Source organism: Nomascus leucogenys, chromosome X (genome assembly GCF_006542625.1).
Source record: "Nomascus leucogenys isolate Asia chromosome X, Asia_NLE_v1, whole genome shotgun sequence".
Taxonomy (NCBI): Eukaryota; Metazoa; Chordata; class Mammalia; order Primates; family Hylobatidae; genus Nomascus; species Nomascus leucogenys.
Window position 1 is genome coordinate 121,870,203 of NC_044406.1, and position 22,835 is coordinate 121,893,037.

A 22,835-nucleotide genomic window follows, 5' to 3' on the forward strand; every position below is an offset into this window, starting at 1 on the left:
TATATCCTCCTGCCCAGAACACTCTTTCTTCAAGTATCCCCATGGCTTATTCCCTCATTTCCTTCAGGTCTTTGTTCAAACGTCACTTTTCAGTGAGGACATCACGGATCACCCTATTTAAAATTGCATTCCCGGCTGCGTGCAGTGGCTCATGCCTGTAATCCCAGCACCTCGGGAGGATGAAATGGGTGGATCACCTGAGGTCAGGAGTTCAAGACCAGCAAGGCCAACATGGCGAAACCCCATCTCTATTAAAAATACAAAAATTAGCCAGATGTGGTGGTGCACGCCTGTAATCCCAGCTACTCAGGAGGCTGAGGCAGGAAAATCACTTGAATTCAGGAGGCAGAGGTTGCAGTGAGCTGAGATCATGCTGCTGCACTCCAGCCTGGGCCACAGAGTGAAAATAAAAATAAAACTGCATTCCCCACCCTCCTTCCAGAAATCTCTATATCCCTTTCCCACTTTGCTTTCCTCTATGGCTTTTTTTCACCTTCTAATATGTTACATGCTTTATCTTTTTTTTTGTTTGTTTATTGTCTGTCTACATCCAGTAGAACATGATTTCTAAAAATTGGTTAGTTAATTAATTTTAATTTTATGAACCAAAACTAAATAGAAACACAAAAACCCCAAAACTGTTAGAGACTTTTCTTTACATTTTTTTTTTTTTTGGCCTGTCGAATATTTACTCCACTGACATTATCTACAGAAGCACTTGGCCAGTTTGTACACCGAAAGGGTCTCCGCAAAAATGACACTATATACAAATCTGTACACCCATCCTCCAGAGCAATTCTCCAGCTCCCAGAGGGAGTTATCAACTTAAAGCAGGATATTTGAGGTTTCATGTCTTTAGTTGCCTTATCATGATCCCAAATATACATTTCAGGATTTGTTTCAGTTTTTAAAGACACTTTCCTTGAATATGTGCACTATGGTTAAAATTAAAAACAAAAGTAATAAAATAAAATGATTGCTGGAAGGAGCTGACCCTCCCCACCCATCTGGGAGACTTCATCTGGCTGCGGCACAGCGAGGACTGTGTGTGTCCCTGGACAGGCGCCCGGCATTGGGGTGGCCCCCGGTGGCGCACCTCTTCAGTGGAGTCAGCGAAGGCTCTCATTGACTTTTAAAAAGGAGGAGGTTGAAGAAGAAAAAAAGGAAAAACAAAACCCCAAATGCCAAAGGAATTTCAGTGGGATGAAGTTTCTCCACCACTTGGAGAATATCTGTGGAGCCGCTGCACCAGCCGGGCCACCATGGTGTCGGAGATGCCGGGGCACACCTCCTCCACCGGGTAGATGGCCCCTCGCAGCTCTTCAGTGGACCCCAAGTTCCCTCCGCACGCCTGGTTCTTCTTCAACTCTGCAAACAGAGGGAAAATAATTGTAGATAAACACTGAGAGAAAGCCCTCTTTGGGATGTCTTTCATCTTATTTCTGTCTACATCCGATGGCTGAAGAGCTCCATTCTCAAGATTCTTGGGATCTTTTTCTCGGATTGTGAAGATCCAGTCCCCAGAATCGCTGCCCCACTGAGGCTTGGCCATCTGCTTCCGAGTTGGAATCCTCGGAGCTCGAGTCTTCGTGGCTCTGCCTTGCCTTCCATCTCTTATACCTGTCTATGAGCTCGGTCAAGTAGGAAGTTTTCTTTGCTTTGCGTAGTATAAACTTGTGCTTCAATAACTCCTTAGCAGTGGGTCTAAAGCTCGGCTCTTCATTCAAACAGGCTTCCACATACTCCTTGAGGGGTTTACTGTAGTTTTCTTCCAACGTTGGTGGGTTGTTCTTTGGAATGAGGAATAAAACTTTCATGGGATGCAGCTTGGAATGAGGTGGTTCCCCTTTTGCAAGTTAAATAGTTGTTATGCCCAGGGAACAGATGTCTGCCTTCGAGTCACAGGCCGACTGTTTGATGACCTCGGGTGCTATCCAGAACGGTGTGCCCATGAAAGTTTTCCTTTTGGTCTAGGTGTCTGTCAGCTGGCTGGCCATGCCAAAGTCCGCCAGCTTCACCTCGCAGTGCTCAGACAGCAGGACGTTGGCCACTTTAACGTCTCTATGGATTTTCTTCTCCGAATGGAGGTAATCAAGTCCTTTCAGTATTTCTCTTAATATAGTAGTGATCTGGGTTTCATCTAACGGGCCAGGTTCTAACAGATCTAGTGTGGAGCCTCCATCAGGATATTCCATTATTATCCATACTTTTGTATCTTTCATACATCCTTCATGTATCCATAATATTTGGTTACGTATGGACTGCCACACTGACTCAACACTGTAATTTCTTGTTGAATGTCCTCTATCTCATCTTCAGCTTCTTCCAGATTGATGATGTTTATGGCAACCACTTTCTGAATCTGACTGTCAATGCCTTTGAACACCTCGCCAAAGGAGCCCTTCCCAATGTTCTCTAGTTTTGTAAAAAGCCTTTGTGGCTCTCTGTTTGGCTGTTATTGGTGTATAAGAATGCTTGTGATTTTTGCACATTGATTTTGTATCCTGAGACTTTGCTGAAGTTGCTTATCAGCTTAAGGAGATTTTGGGTTGAGACGATGGGGTTTTCTAGATATACAATCATGTCATCCTCAAACAGGGACAGTTTGACTTCCTCTTTTTCTAATTGAATACCCTTTATTTCTTTCTCCTGCCTGATTGCCCTGGCCAGAACTTCCAGCACTATGTTGAATAGGAGTGGTGAGAGAGGGCATCCCTGTCTTGTGCCAGTTTTCAAAGGGAATGCTTCTAGTTTTTCCCCATTCCGTATGATATTGGCTGTGGGTTTGCCATAAATAGCTCTTATTATTTTGAGATACGTCCCATCAATACCTAATTTATTGAGAGTTTTTAGCATGAAGCGTTGTTGAATTTTGTCAAAGGCCTTTTCTGCATCTATTGAGATAATCATGTGGTTTTTGTCGTTGGTTCTGTTTATATGCTGGATTACATTTATTGATTTGTGGATGTTGAACCAGCCTTGCATCCCAGGAATGAAGCCCACTTGATCAGGGTGGATAAGCTTTTTGATGTGCTGCTGGATTCGGTTTGCCAGTATTTTATTGAGGATTTTTGCATTGATGTTCATCAGGGATATTGGTCTAAAATTCTCTTTTTTTTGTTGTGTCTCTGCCAGCCTTTGGTATCAGGATGATGCTGGCCTCATAAAATGAGTTAGGGAGGATTCCCTCTTTTTATGTTGATTGGAGTAGTTTCAGAAGGAACGATACCAGCTCCTCCTTGTACCTCTGGTAGAATTCGGCTGTGAATCTGTCTGGTCCTGGACTCTTTTTGGTTGGTAAACTATTAATTATTGCCTCAATTTCAGGGCCTGTTATTGGTCTATTCAGAGATTCAACTTCTTCCTGGTTTAGTCTTCGGAGAGTGTATGTGTCAAGGAATTTATCCATTTCTTCCAATCATGAGTGAACTCCCATTCACAATTGCTTCAAAGAGAATAAAATACCTAGGAATCCAACTTACAGGGGATGTGAAGGACTTCTTCAAGGAGAACTACAAACCACTGTTCAATGAAATAAAAGAGGATACAAACAAATGGAAGAACATTCCACGCTCATGGGTAGGAAGAATCAATATCGTGAAAATGGCCATACTGCTCAAGGTAATTTATAGATTCAATGCCATCCTCATCAAGATACCAATGACTTTCTTCACAGAATTGGAAAAAACTACTTTAAAGTTCATATGGAACCAAAAAAGAGCCCGCATTGCCAAGTCAATCCTAAGCCAAAAGAACAAAGCTGGAGGCATCACGCTACCTGACTTCAAACTATACTACAAGGCTACAGTAACCAAAACAGCCTGGTACTGGTACCAAAACAGACATACAGACCAATGGAACAGAACAGGGCCCTCAGAAATAATGCCACATATCTACAGCTATCCAATCTTTGACAAACCTGACAAAAACAAGAAATGGGGAAAGGATTCCCTATTTAATAAATGGTGCTGGGAAAATTGGCTAGCCATATGTAGAAAGCTGAAACTGGATCCCTTCCTTACACCTTGTACTAAAATTAATTCAAGATGGATTAAAGACTTACATGTTAGACCTAAAACCATAAAAACCCTAGAAGAAAGCCTAGGCATTACCATTCAGGACATAGGCATGGGCAAGGACTTCATGTCTAAAACACCAAAAGCAATGGCAACAAAAGCCAAAATTGACAAATGGGATCTAATTAAACTAAAGAGCTTCTGCACAGCAAAAGAAACTACCATCAGAGTGAACAGGCAACCTACAAAATGGGAGAAAATTTTCGCAACCTACTCATCTGACAAAGGGCTAATATCCAGAATCTACAATGGACTCAAACAAATTTACAAGAAAAAAACAAACAACCCCATCAAAAAGTGGGTGAAGGGCATGAACAGACACTTCTCAAAAGAAGACATTTATGCATCCAAAAAACACATGAAAAAATGCTCATCATCACTGGCCATCAGAGAAATGCAAATCAAAACCACAATGAGATACCATCTCACACCAGTTAGAATGGCCATCATTAAAAAGTCAGGAAACAACAGGTGCTGGAGAGGATGTGGAGAAATAGGAACACTTTTACACTGTTGGTGGGACTGTAAACCGGTTCAACCATTGTGGAAGACAGTGTGGCAATTCCTCAGGGATCTAGAACTGGAAATACCATTTGACCCAGCCATCCCATTAGTGGGTATATACCCAAAGGACTATAAATCATGCTGCTATAAAGACACATGCACATGTATGTTTATTGCGGCACTATTCACAATAGCAAAGACTTGGAACCAACCCAAGTGTCCAACAACAATAGACTGGATTAAGAAAATGTGGCACATATACACCATGGAATACTATGCAGCCATAAAAAATGATGAGTTCATGTCCTTTGTAGAGACATGGATGAAGCTGGAAACCATCATTCTCAGCAAACTATAGCAAGGATAAAAAAACCAAACATTGCGTGTTCTCACTCATAGGTGGGAATTGAACAGGGAGAACACTCGGACACAGGAAGGGGAACATCACACACCAGGGCCTGTTGTGGGGTGGGGGGAGGGGGAAGGGATAGCATTAGGAGATATACCTAATGTTAAATGATGAGTTAATGGGTGCAGCACACCAACATGGCACATGTATATATATGTAACAAACCTGCATGTTGTGCACATGTACCCTAAAACTTAAAGTATAATAATAAAAAAAAGAAAAAATACCACAAAGCAGAATTCATAATATAACTGTGGTTATATATATATATAATATGTATTTTAGGGCTCTTCCTTGAAATAATTAAGAAAGTATTGATACAACCTTTTGAGGAGAGTTTTAAATTTCATTTATTGGATATATCTTCCTCTAGGTAATAATAAGAATACATAAAAGAAAAATTCATGTATTTTGGTCGTTACTGCAAGAATTAAAGAAAGAGGAAAGAAACATGAAAGGTGGCTTGCCAGTTAAGACAGGTTTATTTTAGAGAAAACAAACCCGAGAGGAGTCTTTTGGCTGAGTTAGGTTAGAGGCACACTTTTTTACAGACTAAGAATTTTTAAGGATTCAGGGTGGGAGAGTTTATTAGAGGCTTGGACTGCTTCTGTGTTTCTTTGTTGTGTTTATTTGGGAGGGAGAGTTGTGTGTTTGTTCCCATACATATTTTTTTGCAGCTGCAAGCATACCCCGCAAGTCTGCTTTCAGTTTCCCTATCTTAGTGCACCTGAAGGGAGAGGAAAAAAAAAAAAAAAAACCTTTCTGGATCTGCCTTTAGGTTCTGCATGCCACGCAGGCCCGACTGCACAGGGAGTGAGCCGTGACGCTCAGGACGTCCACTTCCTTGGACAGGACAGCCGGGTCATGGATCCTCGGGAGCCGAGAGGCCCGCCAGCCGTGCACAGCCCTCGGGCGGCTGGGCAGGCCAGAGCCCGAGGCCACCCCGGGCTCAGCGGAGAGTGGCCGGCCGGGTCTCCATGCACCATGCCGGGAGGGGCTGCGGGGGGGCGCCGGGCCTCCAGAGAACTGCCGCCGCCACTGCCTTGCCACTGCTGCTGGGCTGGAGCGGCTATGCCTAGACCTGCCTAGAGCCTTTTCTTTTCTTTCTTTCTTTTTTTATTATTATACTTTAAGTTCCATGGTACATATGCACAACGTGCAGGTTTGTTACATATGTATACATGTGCCATGTTGGTGTGCTGCACCCATTAACTCGTTATTTACATTAGGTATATCTCCTAATGCTATCCCTCCCTCCTCCCCCCACCCCACAACAGGCCCTGGTGTGTGATGTTCCCCTTCCTGTGTCCAAGTGTTCTCCTTGTTCAATTCCCACCTATGAGTGAGAACATGTGATGTTTGGTTTTATGTCCCTGCGATAGTTTGCTTAGAGTGATGGTTTCCAGCTTCATCCATGTTTCTACAAAGGACATGAACTCATCATTTTTTATGGCTGCATAGTATTCCATGTTGTATATGTGCCACATTTTCTTAATCCAGTCTATCATTGATGGACACTTGGGTTGGTTCCAAGTCTTTGCTATTGTGAATAGTGCCACAATAAACATATGTGTGCATGTGTCTTTATATCAGCATGATTTATAATCCTTTGGGTATATACCCAGTAATGGGATGGCTGGGTCAAATGGTATTTCCAGTTCTAGATCCTTGAGGAATTGCCACACTGTCTTCCACAATGGTTGAACCAGTTTACAGTCCCACCAACAGTGTAAAAGTGTTCCTATTTCTCCACATCCTCTCCAACACCTGTTGTTTCCTGACTTTTTAATGATGGCCATTCTAACTGGTGTGAGATGGTATCTCATTGTGGTTTTGATTTGCATTTCTCTGATGGCCAGTGATGATGAGCATTTTTTCATGTGTCTTTTGGCTGCATAAATGTCTTCTTTTGAGAAGTGTCTGTTCATATCCTTTGCTCACTTGTTGATGGGGTTGTTTGTTTTTTTCTTGTAAATTTGTTGGAGTTCTTTGTAGATTCTGGATATTAGCCCTTTGTCGGATGAGTAGATTGCAAAAATTTTCTCCCATTCTGTAAGTTACCTGTTCATTCTGATGGTAGCTTCTTTTGCTGTGCAGAAGCCCTTTGGTTTAATTAGATCCCATTTGTCAATTTTGGCTTTTGTTGCCATTGCTTTTGGTGTTTTAGACATGAAGTCCTTGCCCATGCCTATGTCTTGAATGGTATTGCCTAGGTTTTCTTCTAGGGTTTTTATGGTTTTAGGTCTAATATTTAAGTCTTTAATCCATCTTGAATTAATATTTGTATAAGGTGTAAGGGAGGGATCCAGTTTCAGCTTTCTACATATGGCTAGCCAGTTTTCCCAGCACCGTTTATTAAATAGGGAATCCTTTCCCCATTTCTTGTTTTTGTCAGATTTGTCAAAGGTCAGATGGTTGTAGATGTGTGGTATTATTTCTGAGGGCCCTGTTCTGTTCCATTGGTCTATATCTCTGTTTTGGTACCAGTACCATGCTGTTTTGGTTACTGTAGCCTTGTAGTATAGTTTGAAGTCAGGTAGTGTGATGCCTCCAGCTTTGTTCTTTTGGCTAAGATTGACTTGGCCATGCGGGCTCTTTTTTGGTTCCATATGAACTTTAAAGTAGTTTTTTCTAATTCTGTGAAGAAAGTCATTGGTAGCTCGATGGGGGTGGCATTAAATCTATAAATTACCTTGAGCATTATGGCCATTTTCACGATATTGATTCTTCCTATCCATAAGCATGGAATGTTCTTCCATTTGTTTCTGTCCTCATTTATTTCATTGAGCAGTGGTTTGTAGCTCTCCTTGAAGAGGTCCTTCACATTCCTTGTAAGTTGGATTCCTAGGTATTTTATTCTCTTTGAAGCAATTGTGAATGGGAGTTCACTCATAATTTGGCCTGAAGTCTCCATAATCTGATAAGTAACTTCAGCAAAGTCTCAGGATACAAAATTTATGTGCAAAAATCACAAACATTCTTATACACCAATAACAGACAAACAGAGAGCCGTATCATGAGTGAACGCCTAGAGACTTTTCCACCTCCCCCAGCTGCAACATTAAATGCGGAATCTTTGCTTACTGGGCTCATATCTATTAATGTGACCCGTTCCAAGTTTAAAACAGAAACTTTCTGAGGGGAGATAGAGTTATCTGTTTTGTTCGCTGCTGAATCCTTAGCATCTCAGAATGTTGCCTGTACACAGTGGGCACTCAAATGATTGCGGACTGTATGAATACTGTTATGCTTGAAAAATTAGTTTCAGAAGAATAGGTAATAATAGCTAATACTTAATAAAGCATTTATTACGTACCAGGTAGTGTTTTAAGTGCTTTACATATATTATCTCATTAATTTTATACAAATAATAGAGGTGGATACCATCATCACCATTAACTCATCATCATCATCATCATCATCATCATTTCCATGTTGCAGATGAGGAAGCTGAGGCAGTGAGACATTAGGAAAACCACGTAGTCTGGCTTCAGAGTCTGTTTTATTAGCTACTATGGTGTACTGTCTCTCTTGTGGTGTGACCACTTTTATAGTATGTTTAAAAGCATGAGCCTGGTGCAGTGGCTCACACCTGTTATTCTGGCACTTTGGGAGGCCAAGGTGAGAGGGTTGCTTGAGGCCAGGAATTTGAGGCCGTATGGGCAATATAGCAAGATGCTATCTCTACAAAAAATACAAAAATTAGCAAGGTGTAGTGGTGGATGCCTGTGGTCCCAGCTACTCTGGAGGCTGAGGTGGGAGGATTGCTTGAGCCTGGGAGGTGGAGGCTGCAGTGAACCTTGATTGCGCCAATGTATTCCAGAATGGGCAACAGCCAGACTCTGTCTCAAAGGAAATACAGACAGACAGACAGACAGACAGAAAGAAAGAAAGAAAGGAGGGAGGGAGGCAAATTTATGTGATGTTTAAAAACATGTAGTATCACTATGCAAAATAATACTACACACTGTTAAGGAATGCCCACATATATAGTGAAAATATTAAGGAATGCATGGGAATGACAATGAGCAGGTAATCATTGGTAGTTCGGTGGTAGTTTTTAAGTTGGCAATCAAATATAAGTGAAATTGTCCTTCAAAATCTCTTAAGGAGTTGTTAGCATAGATTATTTTTCCTCCAGCATTGGACCCTTTTACTGTTTCTATGGTTGAGCCCCAAATTCAATAGCTGGCTTGCTATTCCCCACCAATTGGCCTGGTGGGATGCTCACACCAGGAAAGGGAGAGGGAATGAAGATGGCTCGGACCTTCAACAGATTAAGGGTCTTTTCTAGTGTTAGAAACAGGGACAGAGTTGCAACAAATCAATCAGCTCAGCCCTCTCTGTGGGAGGACAAGTAAATCAGCAGAGCCATATGGCTATCTAGGCCTTTGAGTTTCCAGGCATGGATGGCTCATAATATCCCGTGATAGCCTTTTCTGGTGCTTATCAATTCCTATTGTCAATAATGACTTATTTATATCTAACTCACATCTCCCACTGCAATTTCAGCCAATTTCCTACTTCTCTGTAGATATGGAGAGCAGATGGTCAACATTCTCCTTATAAACTTCCAGGGAATGGAAGATACCTGTTGAAGCCCTTCCAGGTGACAAATGTTTTCCTGACAAAAGAGTTCCAATTTCTTTTTTTTGTACAAATTTAATTTTCTAGTCAATTATTTCATTTGTGCTATGTTGGATTTTTAACAAAACATAGTGTTTTTCTTTGAAAAAAATAACACATGCAGATGATTACAATTCTTACAGTACAAAAGCATGTTCAGTGAAAACTGAGGTTCTCTCCCACCCAAAACCCCTCAGTTTCCATCTCTAGAAGCAACTATTCTTACCAGGGTCCTTTTCCAGAGATATTTGATGACATATCTAAGTGTATATAAATAATTCTCCTGTAAATTCTTTTCTTCATTTCAGCAAACATTAATTAAGCACCTACTATGTGTCAGGCAGTGTGCTAACTCCTGGGGCAGGGCACAGAAAGAACAGGATGTGTTTCCCTGTCCTCAGGAAGCTTACACTCTAGTAGGGGAGAAAGGCATAGTTTATGAAGTATTGATTGAGCGCCCTCTATGTGCCAGGCAGCATGCGAACCACTGGAGAACATGGAGTTCCTGCCCTACCAGAGCTTAGTGTTGTGAGGGAGACAGATCAATGAGCAGGCATGGTGTGAAATATAAACACATGCCAGGGAAGTGTCATTATGTTTCTTGGTAATGGCTCCACATCTTCTTGTAGGCTGTGTGACCCCACGTTGGGGATAGGTCACAAAACCTAAGCCTTGTGCCTACTGGAAAGGAGAAGCAGTGGAGTCCTAGACAGGAGCAGTGGTGCTGGAACCTGGTGCTAGGTGCTGGGCCAAGCACTTTACATACTGTGTGTTATGTAATCTTCACAGCAATATGAGGTGAGTTCCATGGTCAGTATTTTACAAACGAGGACACTGGGGGCTCCAGAGATGTTAGGGAACTGGCCACAAGTCACACAGGTGGGACTCAAACTCAAGCCTGTCTTTCCGCAAAGCCTGGGTTCTTATTCACTACCCTGATCACAGTTTGTGGGTTTTGGGGTGAATCATGGATGATTCCAATACACCTCCTCCTTCTCCGTTCCCCTGTGAAGAATCCTGGCCTTAAGCTGGGTTGACTCAGCCTCCTATTAGACTGACTTTTCTGTTGAAGATATGAGATGAAGAGGAAAATGCACTGGTTTGGTAGTCAAGACACCTTGGTTCTGGCTCCTGCTTTACCTTTCACAAGCTCTATGACTTTGGACGAGTCGTTCTACCCTTGGGACCCCAGGGACCTCACCTGTGAAGTTCAGAGGCTGACAGGGATCATCTCTGAATTCTCCATGGGATTTGGTGGTATTTCTGTCACCCCTAAGGGGCTATAATGACACCTTCTGGGACAAAAACAACATCCCCTTCTTGAGATGAACATAAAGCCAGTTCAGTAAATCTATTTACTTTAGAGGCAACTTGAAGAATAAATGTCCAGTGAGAGTAAATAGCTGGCTTCACCTTACTGATGGAGTAAGATGTGAACATGTTCATGCCTCTTTGGCCTTTGCTTTCTGCTCATAGTTCTGAACACTACACCTCCTCCTCCCCACTTTCTCAATAAAGTGAAATGAGCCTTAGTCAAGTAAACAAGTACCCTTTTAATATATCCAATTTAATTAAAGCAATAATCAACTAGGAACTGAAGACAATCCTTAGTGAAAACTGGGAAAGAGGCTTCAAATTATTGGGTTATTGCAGGGTTGTAATAATCTGAGAACTTTGCCCATGCTGATTTTATGCTCAGGAGAGCAGCCCCATGACGTGCTACAAGCCGCAAAAAGAGGATCTACCCGGATCAATAAGCCCCATAAAGCTAAGAGCAGAGAGGCTGGTTTGATGCAGAAAAGAAGGTGACTGAGGCATGGACAGCAGAAAATGAGTCTCCTGTTTTGTGCTTCCTTCATTTCACATCAAACATAGGAATTTAGAGACAAGATCTGGTCAGTTGGGGGTGGGAAGTTAAAAGAGTCCAGTTCTCAGGTAAGTGTCTTTCTTCCTCCCTTCCTGCTTCCCTCCCTCTTTCCTTTCCTTCCTTCTTTCCCTCTTTCCCCTTCTCTCCTTCTTTCCCTTAAATTTTTCTGAACCACAAAATTAAGAAATACGCATCATAAAATAACCAAATTGCTTGAAATTGTGTGAGGTATAAAATTCAAGTCTTTAATCCTCACCCTTTCTTTCTCTTTTTCTTTACTTTTCCTCCTTCCTTCCTTTTATGTTTTTTCAAAATTATGAAAGTAATGTATGCTCATTGTAAAAGCAAACAGTACAGAATCACAGGAAGTACAAAGGAAACATTTAATTCCCATTTTTCCTTCCTATCTCTTTCCTCCCCTTCCTATCTTCCTTACCTTCCTCTCTCTCTCCCTTTCTTCCTTTCTCCTTTCCTTTGATTTTTAAAATTATGTAACTAATTTATAATCTTTGTAAAATAACCAAACAGTACAGAACAGTATGGAAAAGTCCTCAAGCCCCACACCCTTTCCTCAACCCACCTTTTCATGCCTTATATATAGACTTACCTTATTCCTTTTTTTTTTTTTTTTTTTTTTTTTTGGAGACAGAATCTTGCTCTATCGCCCCGGCTGGAGTGCAGTGGCATGAACACAGCTCACTGCATTGTCTGTCTCCCAGATTCAAGTGATTCTCATACCTCAGCCTCTCCAGTAGCTAGAATTATAGGCATGCGCCACCATGCCTGGCTAATTTTGTATTTTTAGTAGAGACAGAGTTTCACCATGTTGCCTAGGCTGGTTTCGAACTCCTGGCCTCAAGCGACCCAGCTGCCTCAGCCTCTGAAAGTGCTGTGATTACAGGCGTGAGCCACCATGCCCAGCCTTTATTCCTTTTAATGGTTGCATAGTATTCTGTTGTGTAAATGTCCCATGATTTATTTATTGGGCACCAGGTTAAGTTTCTGAAACATACGTTGAAGTTGTTATAGAAGTTTAGAGGAAATGGAATAAAAATATAAATTGGATTATTTGCTACTGAAAATCCCATTTTATAGATAGCAATCATATCCATTTCTATAGCACTTTATGCTTTGAAAATTGCCTTCGAGGTATCATCTCATTTGATCCTCTTTGAGAGCAGCTCTGGGAAATAGGCAGATTATTATCTCCATTTTTACAGATAAGGAAACTGAGGCCAAGGGAAATTAAGGAACAGAAATATGTATGGCCTCACAGCCAGTTACTGATTCTCAGCCTAGTCCTCTTATAGCCCTATAAATTTAAGCTGCATTTCATTTTGCAAGTCATAAAAGATTTAGACACCCCCTTACTTCTAAGCTCATAGTTTAGAAAATCCATCCAACTCATACAAATTCCCTTATTATTCTAATGAGAATGGTGGTAGAATCTTTGGTAAATATGAAGAGCCTGATTAATGGCTGGTGTTCATAGCAAGCTCAAGATTCATTTGACTTCCTAATTGGCTTCTGTTACATTAAATGTAAAGTGGGTCTATTCATTCCAAATCCCACTTGGAGGTAGAAAGAAATACAATATGTTGCATTATCCTATAGAAAAGGAAATGTTTAAATCAGTAGTAAATCATCCAGAAGTATATTTTATTTAAAATCAGAAATGCCCATCAGCACCCTACTGCCAATTTTCTGTAACATGTTTCAGCAGGATTTGCAGTTTTAACACCATTTTGTTTGGAGAAAAGAGGGTTTTCAGTGCATTTTCCACATAAGACACTATAGTTACAATTAATTAAGGAGAGAAGCTGGGTGAACGTAATGAAATGGTGATTAGATTTCTCTAAACAGATCTGCTTTAAAACTACAAATGATTTGATGAGTTACTTTCGTCAACAAGGTCTTCTTGCATAACATTTCTTCAAGAAATTTAGGATCATTACAACTACAAGTAGTTGAAGTTTATGCATTAGGGTTGAATGTATCACATTTTGGCTTTTTGTTTGTTTGTTTTTGAGACAGAGTTTTGCACTTCTTGCCCAGGCTGGAGCGCAGTGGCGCAATCTCGGCTCACTGCAACCTCCACCTCCCGGCTCCAAGCAATTCTCCTGCCTCAGCCTCCCGAGTAGCTGGGATTATGGGTGCCTGCCACCATGCCTGGCTATTTTTTTTTTGTATTTTTAGTAGTGATAGGGTTTCATCATGTTGGCCAGGCTGGTCGCAAACTCCTGACTTCAGGTGATCCACCCGCTTTGGCCTCCCAAAGTGCTGGGATTACAGGCGTGAGCCACTGCTCCTGGACTCACATTTTGTAATTATGCATTTAATGTCTGTCCTCCCCATAGGGCTAACTGTCCTATGATGGCATATATCTGTGTGTTGTCTTCTCAGCACTGTATTCCCAAGGAGCAACACAGTGTCCAGCACATAGAAGGGACTCAATAAAATTTATTGAGCTAGTATATAGATAAATCCATCAGTGAGGTTTCAGCCAGGCTGGATATCTCTGGTAAATGCCTATCGTGGTTGGCTGACATGACTTTAAGCAATAGGAAAAAAACCGTAGGTGGTATGCAAAGGAGAAGTGTGGTCACACACGCTTAGAAATTGTCTTTTCTGAATCTGAGCTGGGCATATTTTTGACTTTTTAAACACAGACTTAGACAATGAAACAACACATCATATATCAGAAGCTTTATGGATTGATTCTCATGTCGAGTTTTATCTTTCTCTCAGGTAAGAAAATGTATTCTTATTATCTCTTTCAATGTCTCGTGTATAGTAGGTTATAGAAATAAACCATTTGAAAAATACTACCAGTGGAGATTTGCTGGGCTGCCTCTTAATGGTCACCTTTTGGTCAATGTGGCTACAGAAGAAGCTGAAGCGTCAGTAAGTGAATTCATTCATTCAGTATTCTGTACTACTGGTAGAGAGCTGGCCTCAAGCAGGCAGTAGCTTGGACTACTGCCTTTGACATTTCTTAAAGCAACTCTGAAATGCCATTTGGCGGCTAATGCACACCTAACAGAAGATTTGGGTTTTCTTTTGGGCTGTTTCCTCTCCTCCATAATGCTTTATTTAAAGCTCTCTGAAGCATTGTGATATCATCTTTCTGTCTCCATTATATGTATATGGCAAGAATCATAGAGTACAGATGGGGAAACTGAGGCGTGCAAACAACTGGTAACAGATTCATAAAGCAATGAGCATATATTCAGGAAGCACCCAGCCCTTCCCTAGACTCTGTGACAGGAATGAAGATAATTTGTCTCTATTTTGCAGTAGATAATTAAGACAATTCACTGAAGTAGCTGGTAATTTAGAGACTTCAGGAGAAGGTCTTGGTAAACTGCAATTTTGTCCATATTAAGTAAATTCAGTTGGTAACATTGCTTATTTAGCACGTAAGTACTTAGCTAAAAGGTCATAAATGCCAGTGAGTGACAATGCCTGATGAAATTGACCTGGATTTAATTTGAATGGTCCTCAAGTGTAAGAGCTAATCTGCAAAAATACCAAATCATTATCACCATTAAGAGCAAACACTGGCTTCTTGCTGCATGCAGAGCCTGATGGGAAACGATGTTTCTTATAATAGAGATTGAAATGGGGCCTACGGGGTACAGTGGCAACTTTGTCACCTGGCCTGGCCTGCCTGCTAAAAAGTTGATTTATTTTTCCTCTACCTGTTTCCTCAAGGGCAAGAAACTGTATTTTCCCAATTTCTTTATCCAAAGCATCCAACACAGGCCTTGACACACAGTTTAGGCACTTGGTTCATATGTGCTGATTTAATGAATTCGTGCAATTTGAAATGATGAAAACTTTCAACATCTGTGTGGTGTGGGGTACATGACAAAAACTCCATTGGGTTTTTGTGAAGGGTATGGTATAGAGCAATCTAGAATAGTGGAATATGGGAATCTAGTGTAGTCATGGAATAAAAAGTGAAGAGTGTGTGGTACTGAAAAGTTTGCATGGGTTTGCGAGGAACGTCACTGGTCAGTGAAAATTATTATTATTATTGTTATTATTATTTTGAGACAGAGTCTCGCTCCGTTGCTCAGGCTGGAATGCAGTGATGCAATCTTGGCTCACTGCAACTTCTGCTTCCCAGATTCAAGCAATTCTCCTGCCTCAGCCTCCTGAGTAGCTGGGATTACAGGCGTCTGCCACCATGCCCAGCTAATTTTTGTAATGGTCAGTGAAAATTATGATAGATGTGCAGGTCCTCAACCTGCAGAGGTCAATTTAAGGCAGTCACAAGGTTTTCCAGACTGTTTAAGTCTCAAATTCATGAGTCAAACAAGTTTTTTTTTTGTAGGTTATCAAACATTTAATTATAATTGTTCTTTGATTACCGAGAAATTCATTACTTTTTTCTTGGAAAAAAAAGACCCTGTCCTTGGAAATAACAGCATAACTAAGGTTCAGTTCCCTTCAGGCTCCACATGAGTCACCAGCCTCCCAACTGTGAGGGTCATTACTGGGGAGAGATTAAGGCCAGATTAAGCAGAGGGTGACTCAGAGATGCTCTAACTGGGAGGAGCCAGAGTGTGGAGCAAAACTGTCTCCATAGAAGAATATCAAGGGTTGAGAAGGAGAAACCAAATCTGTATTAAAGTCTATGGGGTGGCAGCAGAGCCAGAAAGAAGAGATGAAGACTGAGGTCAAGAGCTGAATAGTTGAAGAATGGAGCAGGAGGTAAAAAATAAGGCATAAATGAGACAAGAGGGCCTAGGACTTAGGCTGTATGTGGGACTCGATTTCCTAGTGTTCTGTCTTAGTCTGCTCAGGATGCCATAACAAAATACTATAGATTGGATGATTTAAACCATGGGCATTTATTTCTCATGGTTCTGGAGGCTGAGGGTTCAAGATCAAGGTGCCAGATGATTCAATTCTTGGTGAGGGCCCTCCTCCTGGCTTGTAGACAGCTGCCTTCTCTCTGTGTCCTCGCAAGGCTGAGAGAGAGAGAGAGAGAGCTCTGCTTTCTTCCTCTTCTATAAGGGCACTAATCCCAACATAGGGGCTCCACCTTCATGCCCTCATGTAAACCTAATTACTTTCCAAAGGCCACACCTCCAAATACCAACAGCATTAGAGGTTGGGGCTTCAGCATAGGATTTTAGGAGAGGGGGAAACAAACATTCAGTCCATAACATGATTTTCCTCTTAATGGCGCTGGCTATTGGCTGTGTAATGGGTATGGTAGGTTTGGGTTGAAGACATAGGGCTATAGTAGTTGTCCTGAGGTCTTGCTCATACCATGTATACACACACACACACACACACACACACACACACACACACTCACACCCCAAGTGGAGTAGGACAGGCTTTGCTGGCTGAAAGAGTGTAACGTGTTCTGGAGCATTCTTGAGGTGGGAGGCTGGGTTTTTGAGGCACCTAGCCTCTACAGTCAGTAACTTTTGCTCCTATATTGGATAGGCAATTAGTCAATCTGGGCCAGAATCAACTTTCCTGAGAAGTTGTCACATATGCAAGAGACAACCTGACCAGAAATTCTTTTGACACAAGAGAGCCCCAGAGCCATGTCAGAAAATCAGCCCTTATGCTATAGAGACAAACTAGGTCAGGGCAGTCAGGACACAGTAGGAGTGTAGAGGTAAAGAAGTTCTTCTTCTGAAAGGTGTTTGTGTAGCCAGGGTTCAGGAAAAGCCCTATCTTTTCTTTTTTGAAAAAAAATTATTTTTTAAATTGTAAATAGACACAGGATCTTGCTGTGTTGCCCGGATTGGTCTTGAACTCCTGAGCTCAAGTGGTCCACCCACCTCAGCCTCCCAAAGTGCTGGGATTACAGGCGTGTCCCACCCTGCCTGGTCTATCTTTTCTTGAGAAACTAATTCCACGAGAAAGGAGAAGTGGAAGATAAACTTTGAGCAGAAACTAAATTTCTGTATGAATTCAAGAGTTGAGCTGTCCAATATGGTAATTACTTGCAACATGTGGCTAGGTTTTAGTTAATTAAAATTAAGTTAAAAATTCAGTTCTTAGTAATACAAGCCAGGTTTTAAGTGCTTAATAGCTACAGGTGGCTGGTTGCTACCATATTAGGCATTGCAGATACAGAATATTTCCATATCACAGAAAGTTTTATTAGACAGCACTGTTCTAGAAAGTTGTACAGACTGGCATTTGAGAAAAGACATTTGTTTTAAACAGCTTTATTGGGCTGGATGTGGTGGCTCATGCCTGTAATCCCAGCACTTTGGGAAGCCGAGGCAGGTGGATCACTTGAGCTCAGGAGTTTGAGACGGCCTTGGCAATATGGCAAAACCCCGTCTCTACTAAAAATACAAAAAAGAGCTGGGCATGGTGGTATGCATCTGTAATTCCAGCTACTTGGGATACTGAGGCGCAAGAATCGCTTGAACCCAGGAAGTGGAGGTTGCAGTGAGTCAAGATCACGTCATTGCACTCCAGCCTGGGCAATGGGAGTGAAACCCTGTCCCAAAAATAAAATAAAATAAAATAAAATAAAATAAAATAAAATAAATAAAATAAAATAAAATAAAATAAACAGCTTTATTGAAATATAATTTACATACCATACAGTTCACCCATTTAAAGTATACAATTCAATGGTTTTCAGTATATTTAGAGTGGTGCAACCATCACTACTATCTAATTCCAGAGCATTTTTATAACCCCCAAAAGAAGTACCATACTCTCCGTTCCTCCCCCAGCACTCCAGGCCTTGGCAATCAGTAATCTGTTTTCTGCCTCTATGAATTTGCCTATTCTGGACATTTCAAGTAAATGGAATCATACGATAGGCAGCCTTTTGTGACTGGCTTCTTCCACTTTACACAATGTTTTCAAGGTTCATCCATGTGTAGCATGCATCAGCAGTTCATTTATTTTTATTGCTGAACAATATTCAGTGGTAAGGATATGCCTCATATTTTTTTCCGTTCACCAGTTGATGGACATTTAAATTGTTTCTACATTTTGACTATTATGAATAATGCTGTATGAACATTTGTGTACAAGTTTTGTGTGGACATATTCTTTCATTTCTTTTGTGAATATACCTAGGAGTGGAATGTCAGAGTCAAATGTAACTTTATGATTAACATTTTGAGGAGCTCGCAGACCATTTTCCAAAGAGGCTGCATCATTTTACATCCCCACTAGCAGTGTATGAAGGTTCTGATTTCTCCACATCCTCACCAACACTTGTTATTGTCTATCTTTTTGATCATAGCCATCCTATTGGAAATGAAGTGATACTCCACTGTGGTTTTGATGTGCATTTCCCTATGACTATTAAGCATTTTTTCAAGTGTAAAAACAGACATTTTGTCTAACAATACTCAAAACCTTTCACCTGGGAAATTATGCCTTCTAGACTCTGAAGCATAAGTTCTTTCTTTTTAATTTTTTCAGATACATATTTCCTTGAGTTGGCACAGGCATAGCACATTTGTCCAGCATAGGACAGATGAAGAAGGCTCATATGATAGCCTGTTTGAGCTTGAGCATATCACTTAGGAGGGTAACTGACCACCATATTCTGTCTCAGGCTAGTAAGTTGTGCAAATTTCCTTCATCAACAGTAAAAATATTGGTAGGGAATTGCATAGGCTGAAAAGTAGGTCTGAAACAGTTTTCCCCATGTTGTTCATCGCCCAGAGGTGGATGGGCTTCTAGGATCCTTGGCTTGGATTTTTGTTACCTAGGTACTTTTGAGTTGGTCTATCAAGGTAGGGCTTATGGGAGCTGTTAGCATCACAACATAGAGACCTTAGTAGAGGGCCCAGTAATTCCACTGCCAGGTAATGATCAGTAGTCTTTCCTCTTCTGGAAATGGCTCCTCTGCACACACCATTATGCAATCTTGGGGGCTATCTTTCATTCTTCCCTTTCCCTCACCCTCCACATCTAATCCATTGAGTCTTGTTCATGCCACCTCAAAAACACATCCTAAATCTGACCGTTTTCTTTTCTTTTCTTCTCTCTCTCTCTTTTTAAATCATTTTAACTGCTTCCGCCATGGGCTGAGCCACCATCATTTTCTCTTGCCTGACTCCAGTAGCCTCCTAATGTTCTCCCTGCTTTCACTCTTGCCCTGCTACAGTCTATTCTCCACACAGCAGCCAGAGTGATCCTTTAATACATCAAGTCAGATCATACCACTCTTTTACTCAAAACTTGCCAATAAGTTCCTATCAAAATTAGAATATAATTCAAACTCTTTAATGAGACCTAAAAAGCACTACATGATCTGATCTCCCACTGCCTCTTGGGCTTCACTTACTACCATGCATCCTCTTTCTCCCTCTGCTCCAGACACACTGGCTTCCTACTATTCCATAAACACACCAAGCACAGTCCCACCAAAAGGCCTTTGCACGTACACTTACTCATGTCTGGGTCACTCTTATTCCACATCTTTGTACCCTGGCTCTTTTTTCATCCCTTGGGACTAAGCTAAAATGACTCTTTCTCAGAGAGGCCTTTCTTAACTATCCTACATAATGTAGACATTTCCTTTCCCCTCATCTCTGCTTTTCCCGTTACCTAACTCATCAACCTGTCAATTTCCTTCAGAGTACTGTATGTAATTTGTGTTTTTTCCTTTACTTGTTTATTGACTGCATCTGTCCCTGGAATGTAAGCTGACGAGCTCAGGGACCTTGTGTGTTATGTCTACTCTATTACTGCACTCTAACACTGATACATAGTCAGTGCTCAGTGACCATCACTGTTGAGTAAATAATTTTTTTCAGGGAGCTTCTGGCTTTATGAGTAAGGACATCTATTTTTTTGGGTGAGACATGGGCCTTGAATCCAAGATTTGAAGGAACAATCACATGACCTATGTGAGGATAATTCCTCTGTCTCCTATGCCAAGAACTCTTGGCAGGCCACATACGGAGTCAGCAGCCTAGGTACTAGAAGAAGGGATGTATTGGACAACTCTGTGGCTGGCGATTGGTGACAGAAATGTGGATGAAGGTTGGACGCTTCTATATCTGGTAGGCCTGGTTTATCTAAGGATTAGCCTGGTTACAAAACCAGTGGAAAGTGTGGGCAGTGGGTGGCAGATAGTAACTCTGATTCTCTGTGGTTGTGCACACTATGGCCATGGTGATGTGGGTAATGGAGCTCCCCAGTATCAGGCACCTATTGATTATATCTACTCAGACAGTCATGGGGCTGCTAGACCAGGGCCTGGTCTACAAAGTTTTTCAGTGCTCCAGAACGTTGAATTCCAAGGATTTGTGATTCTAAGAGCCAGATGACTCCCTGCTCAGGTGAGTATCTGCTCACCTGCCCTTTTATGATTGGGTAGTGACACTTCCAAGATAAGGTAGGCATGGAGTAGCCTTGGTAGAATGCTCACTCTCAGAGTGGCCAGATTCTTCAAAGTACAAACACAACTGATGCCTCTGGTGGGCCCTTTTCCTCAAATCTGCTCTGCAGCCTCACCTTGCTCTCATAGGTATTACCAGGTGGTTAGCTGGGTTCTGAGCCCTACACAGTGTTGAGTCAAGTTGTGTCTTCCCAGCATTCATATGTTGAAGTCCTAACCCTCAGTACCTCAGAATATGATCTTCTTTGGAAATAGAGTCATTGAAAATATAATTAGTTAAGATAAAGTCATACTGCAGTAGGGTGGGCCCCTAATCCAATATTACTGGTATCTTTATAAGAAGAAAAAGTGTGGACACAGACATGCACACAGGGAGATCACCATGTAAAGATGAAGGCAGACATCGGGGTCATGTGCTTATAGGCCAAATAACACCAAATATTGCCACAAAACCACCAAAAACTAGGAAAGAGGCATACAACAGATTCTCTCTCACAGCTCTCAGAAGGAACCAACCCTGCTGACACCTTGACCTTGGACTTCTAGCCTCCAAAACTGTGAGGTGATACATTTCTGTTGTTTAAACCACCCAGTATGTGGTATGTTGTTATGGCAGCCCTGGCAAACTAATGACATGGACACTGATGATCTGGCAGGCTCACTGGGTTAGAATTAAGAAGAGGAAAGCAGGTTACCTCATGGGGAAGAACAGTGACCAGATCATGCCCAAAGTACCTGACCATGGAAGAACCTCATTTGTCCTTTGCCCTGAAGGTAGTGCAGGACAGTGGACCTGGAATCACAGTCCCCCAAACTTTGAAACACTTGAACATTTTAAGGAGAAACTTTGTCTTCTAAGAAAGGGTACAAAAACCTGTATAGGATATGTCTGATGTTACTTAATGCTGTCATAAGCAGAAAACAAAGGGATTTTGCTGAAAAAAAAAAAAAACCATTCAGATTGTCTATCTCTTAGAGTTTTAAACCGTTTACTCTCTGACTTTTTATTTTATTTGTTTATCTATTTTTGAGACAGAGTTTTGCTCTTCTCGCCCAGGCTGGAGTACAGTGGCATGATCTTGGCTCACTGCAACCACTGCCTCCCGGGTTCAAGTGATTCTCCTGCCTCAGCCTCCCGAGTAGCTGGGATTAAAGGCATCCGCCACCTCGCCTGGCTAATTTTTTTATTTTTAGTAGAGATGGGGTTTCGCCATGTTGGCCAGGCTGGTCTCAAACTCCTGACCTCAGGTGATCCAAGATTGTACCACTGTACTCCAGCCTGGGCGACAGAGCAAGACTCTATCTTAAAAAAAAAAAAAAAAAAGAAAAGAAATGAAATGAAATGACACCAAAACCAAAAGCATGAGCAATAAAAGAAAAGAAAAATTCGATACATTGAATTTCATTAAAATTAAAAACTTTTACACATCAAAAGACACTATCAAGAAAGTGAAAAGACAATACAGAATGGGAGAAAATATTTGCAGGTCATAAATCTGATAAGGTTCTAGTATCCAGAATTAAAATGGGCAAAAGACTTGAATATGTATTTCTCCAAAGAGTCTATGCAAATGGCAACAAACATATTAAAAAAAAATGCTCAATGTCATCAGCCATTAGGGAAATACAAATCGAAACCACAATGAGATACCACTCCATAACGTCTAGGATGACAATAATAATAGTAAGTGGAAAACAACAAGTGTTGGCTAAGATGTGGATAAATTGGGGCCCTCATACATTGCTGGTAGGAGTATAAAATGGTACAGCTGCTGTGAAAAACAGTTTGGCTGTTACTCAATAAGTGAAACATAGAGTTACTATATGACCTAGCAATTCTACTCTTACGTTTATACCCCAAATAAATGGAAACATGTGTTGAAACAAAACAAATGACATGCATGTTCATAGCAGCACTATTCATAATAGCCAAAAGATAGAAACAATCCAAATGTCTATTAATGTGAATCAATAAACAGAATGTGATATATCCAT

The 22,835-nt window shown here is 41.3% G+C and overlaps 1 protein-coding gene and 1 pseudogene across 2 annotated transcripts in view; one reads left to right on the forward strand and one right to left on the reverse strand.

Moving 5' to 3' along the window:
• Nucleotides 1–1,195: 1,195 nt before the first annotated feature.
• On the reverse strand, nucleotides 1,196–11,061 carry LOC100580421 (annotated as a pseudogene).
• The window catches only part of ADGRG4 (adhesion G protein-coupled receptor G4), a 113,095-nt gene continuing 96,733 nt past the window's right edge, over nucleotides 6,474–22,835 (forward strand). Inside the window, exons 1-4 of one of the 2 annotated variants that reach the window (XM_003272569.4) lie at nucleotides 6,474–6,511; nucleotides 9,524–9,598; nucleotides 10,245–10,413; nucleotides 14,152–14,230. In XM_003272569.4, coding sequence (XP_003272617.2) covers nucleotides 14,161–14,230 — 70 coding nt within the window. In that variant the 5' untranslated portion in view covers nucleotides 6,474–6,511; nucleotides 9,524–9,598; nucleotides 10,245–10,413; nucleotides 14,152–14,160. Of the gene's footprint in view, nucleotides 6,512–9,523; nucleotides 9,599–10,244; nucleotides 10,414–11,409; nucleotides 11,551–14,151; nucleotides 14,231–22,835 lie in introns of those variants that run through there. The other variant, XM_030806815.1, reaches the window with a different exon arrangement.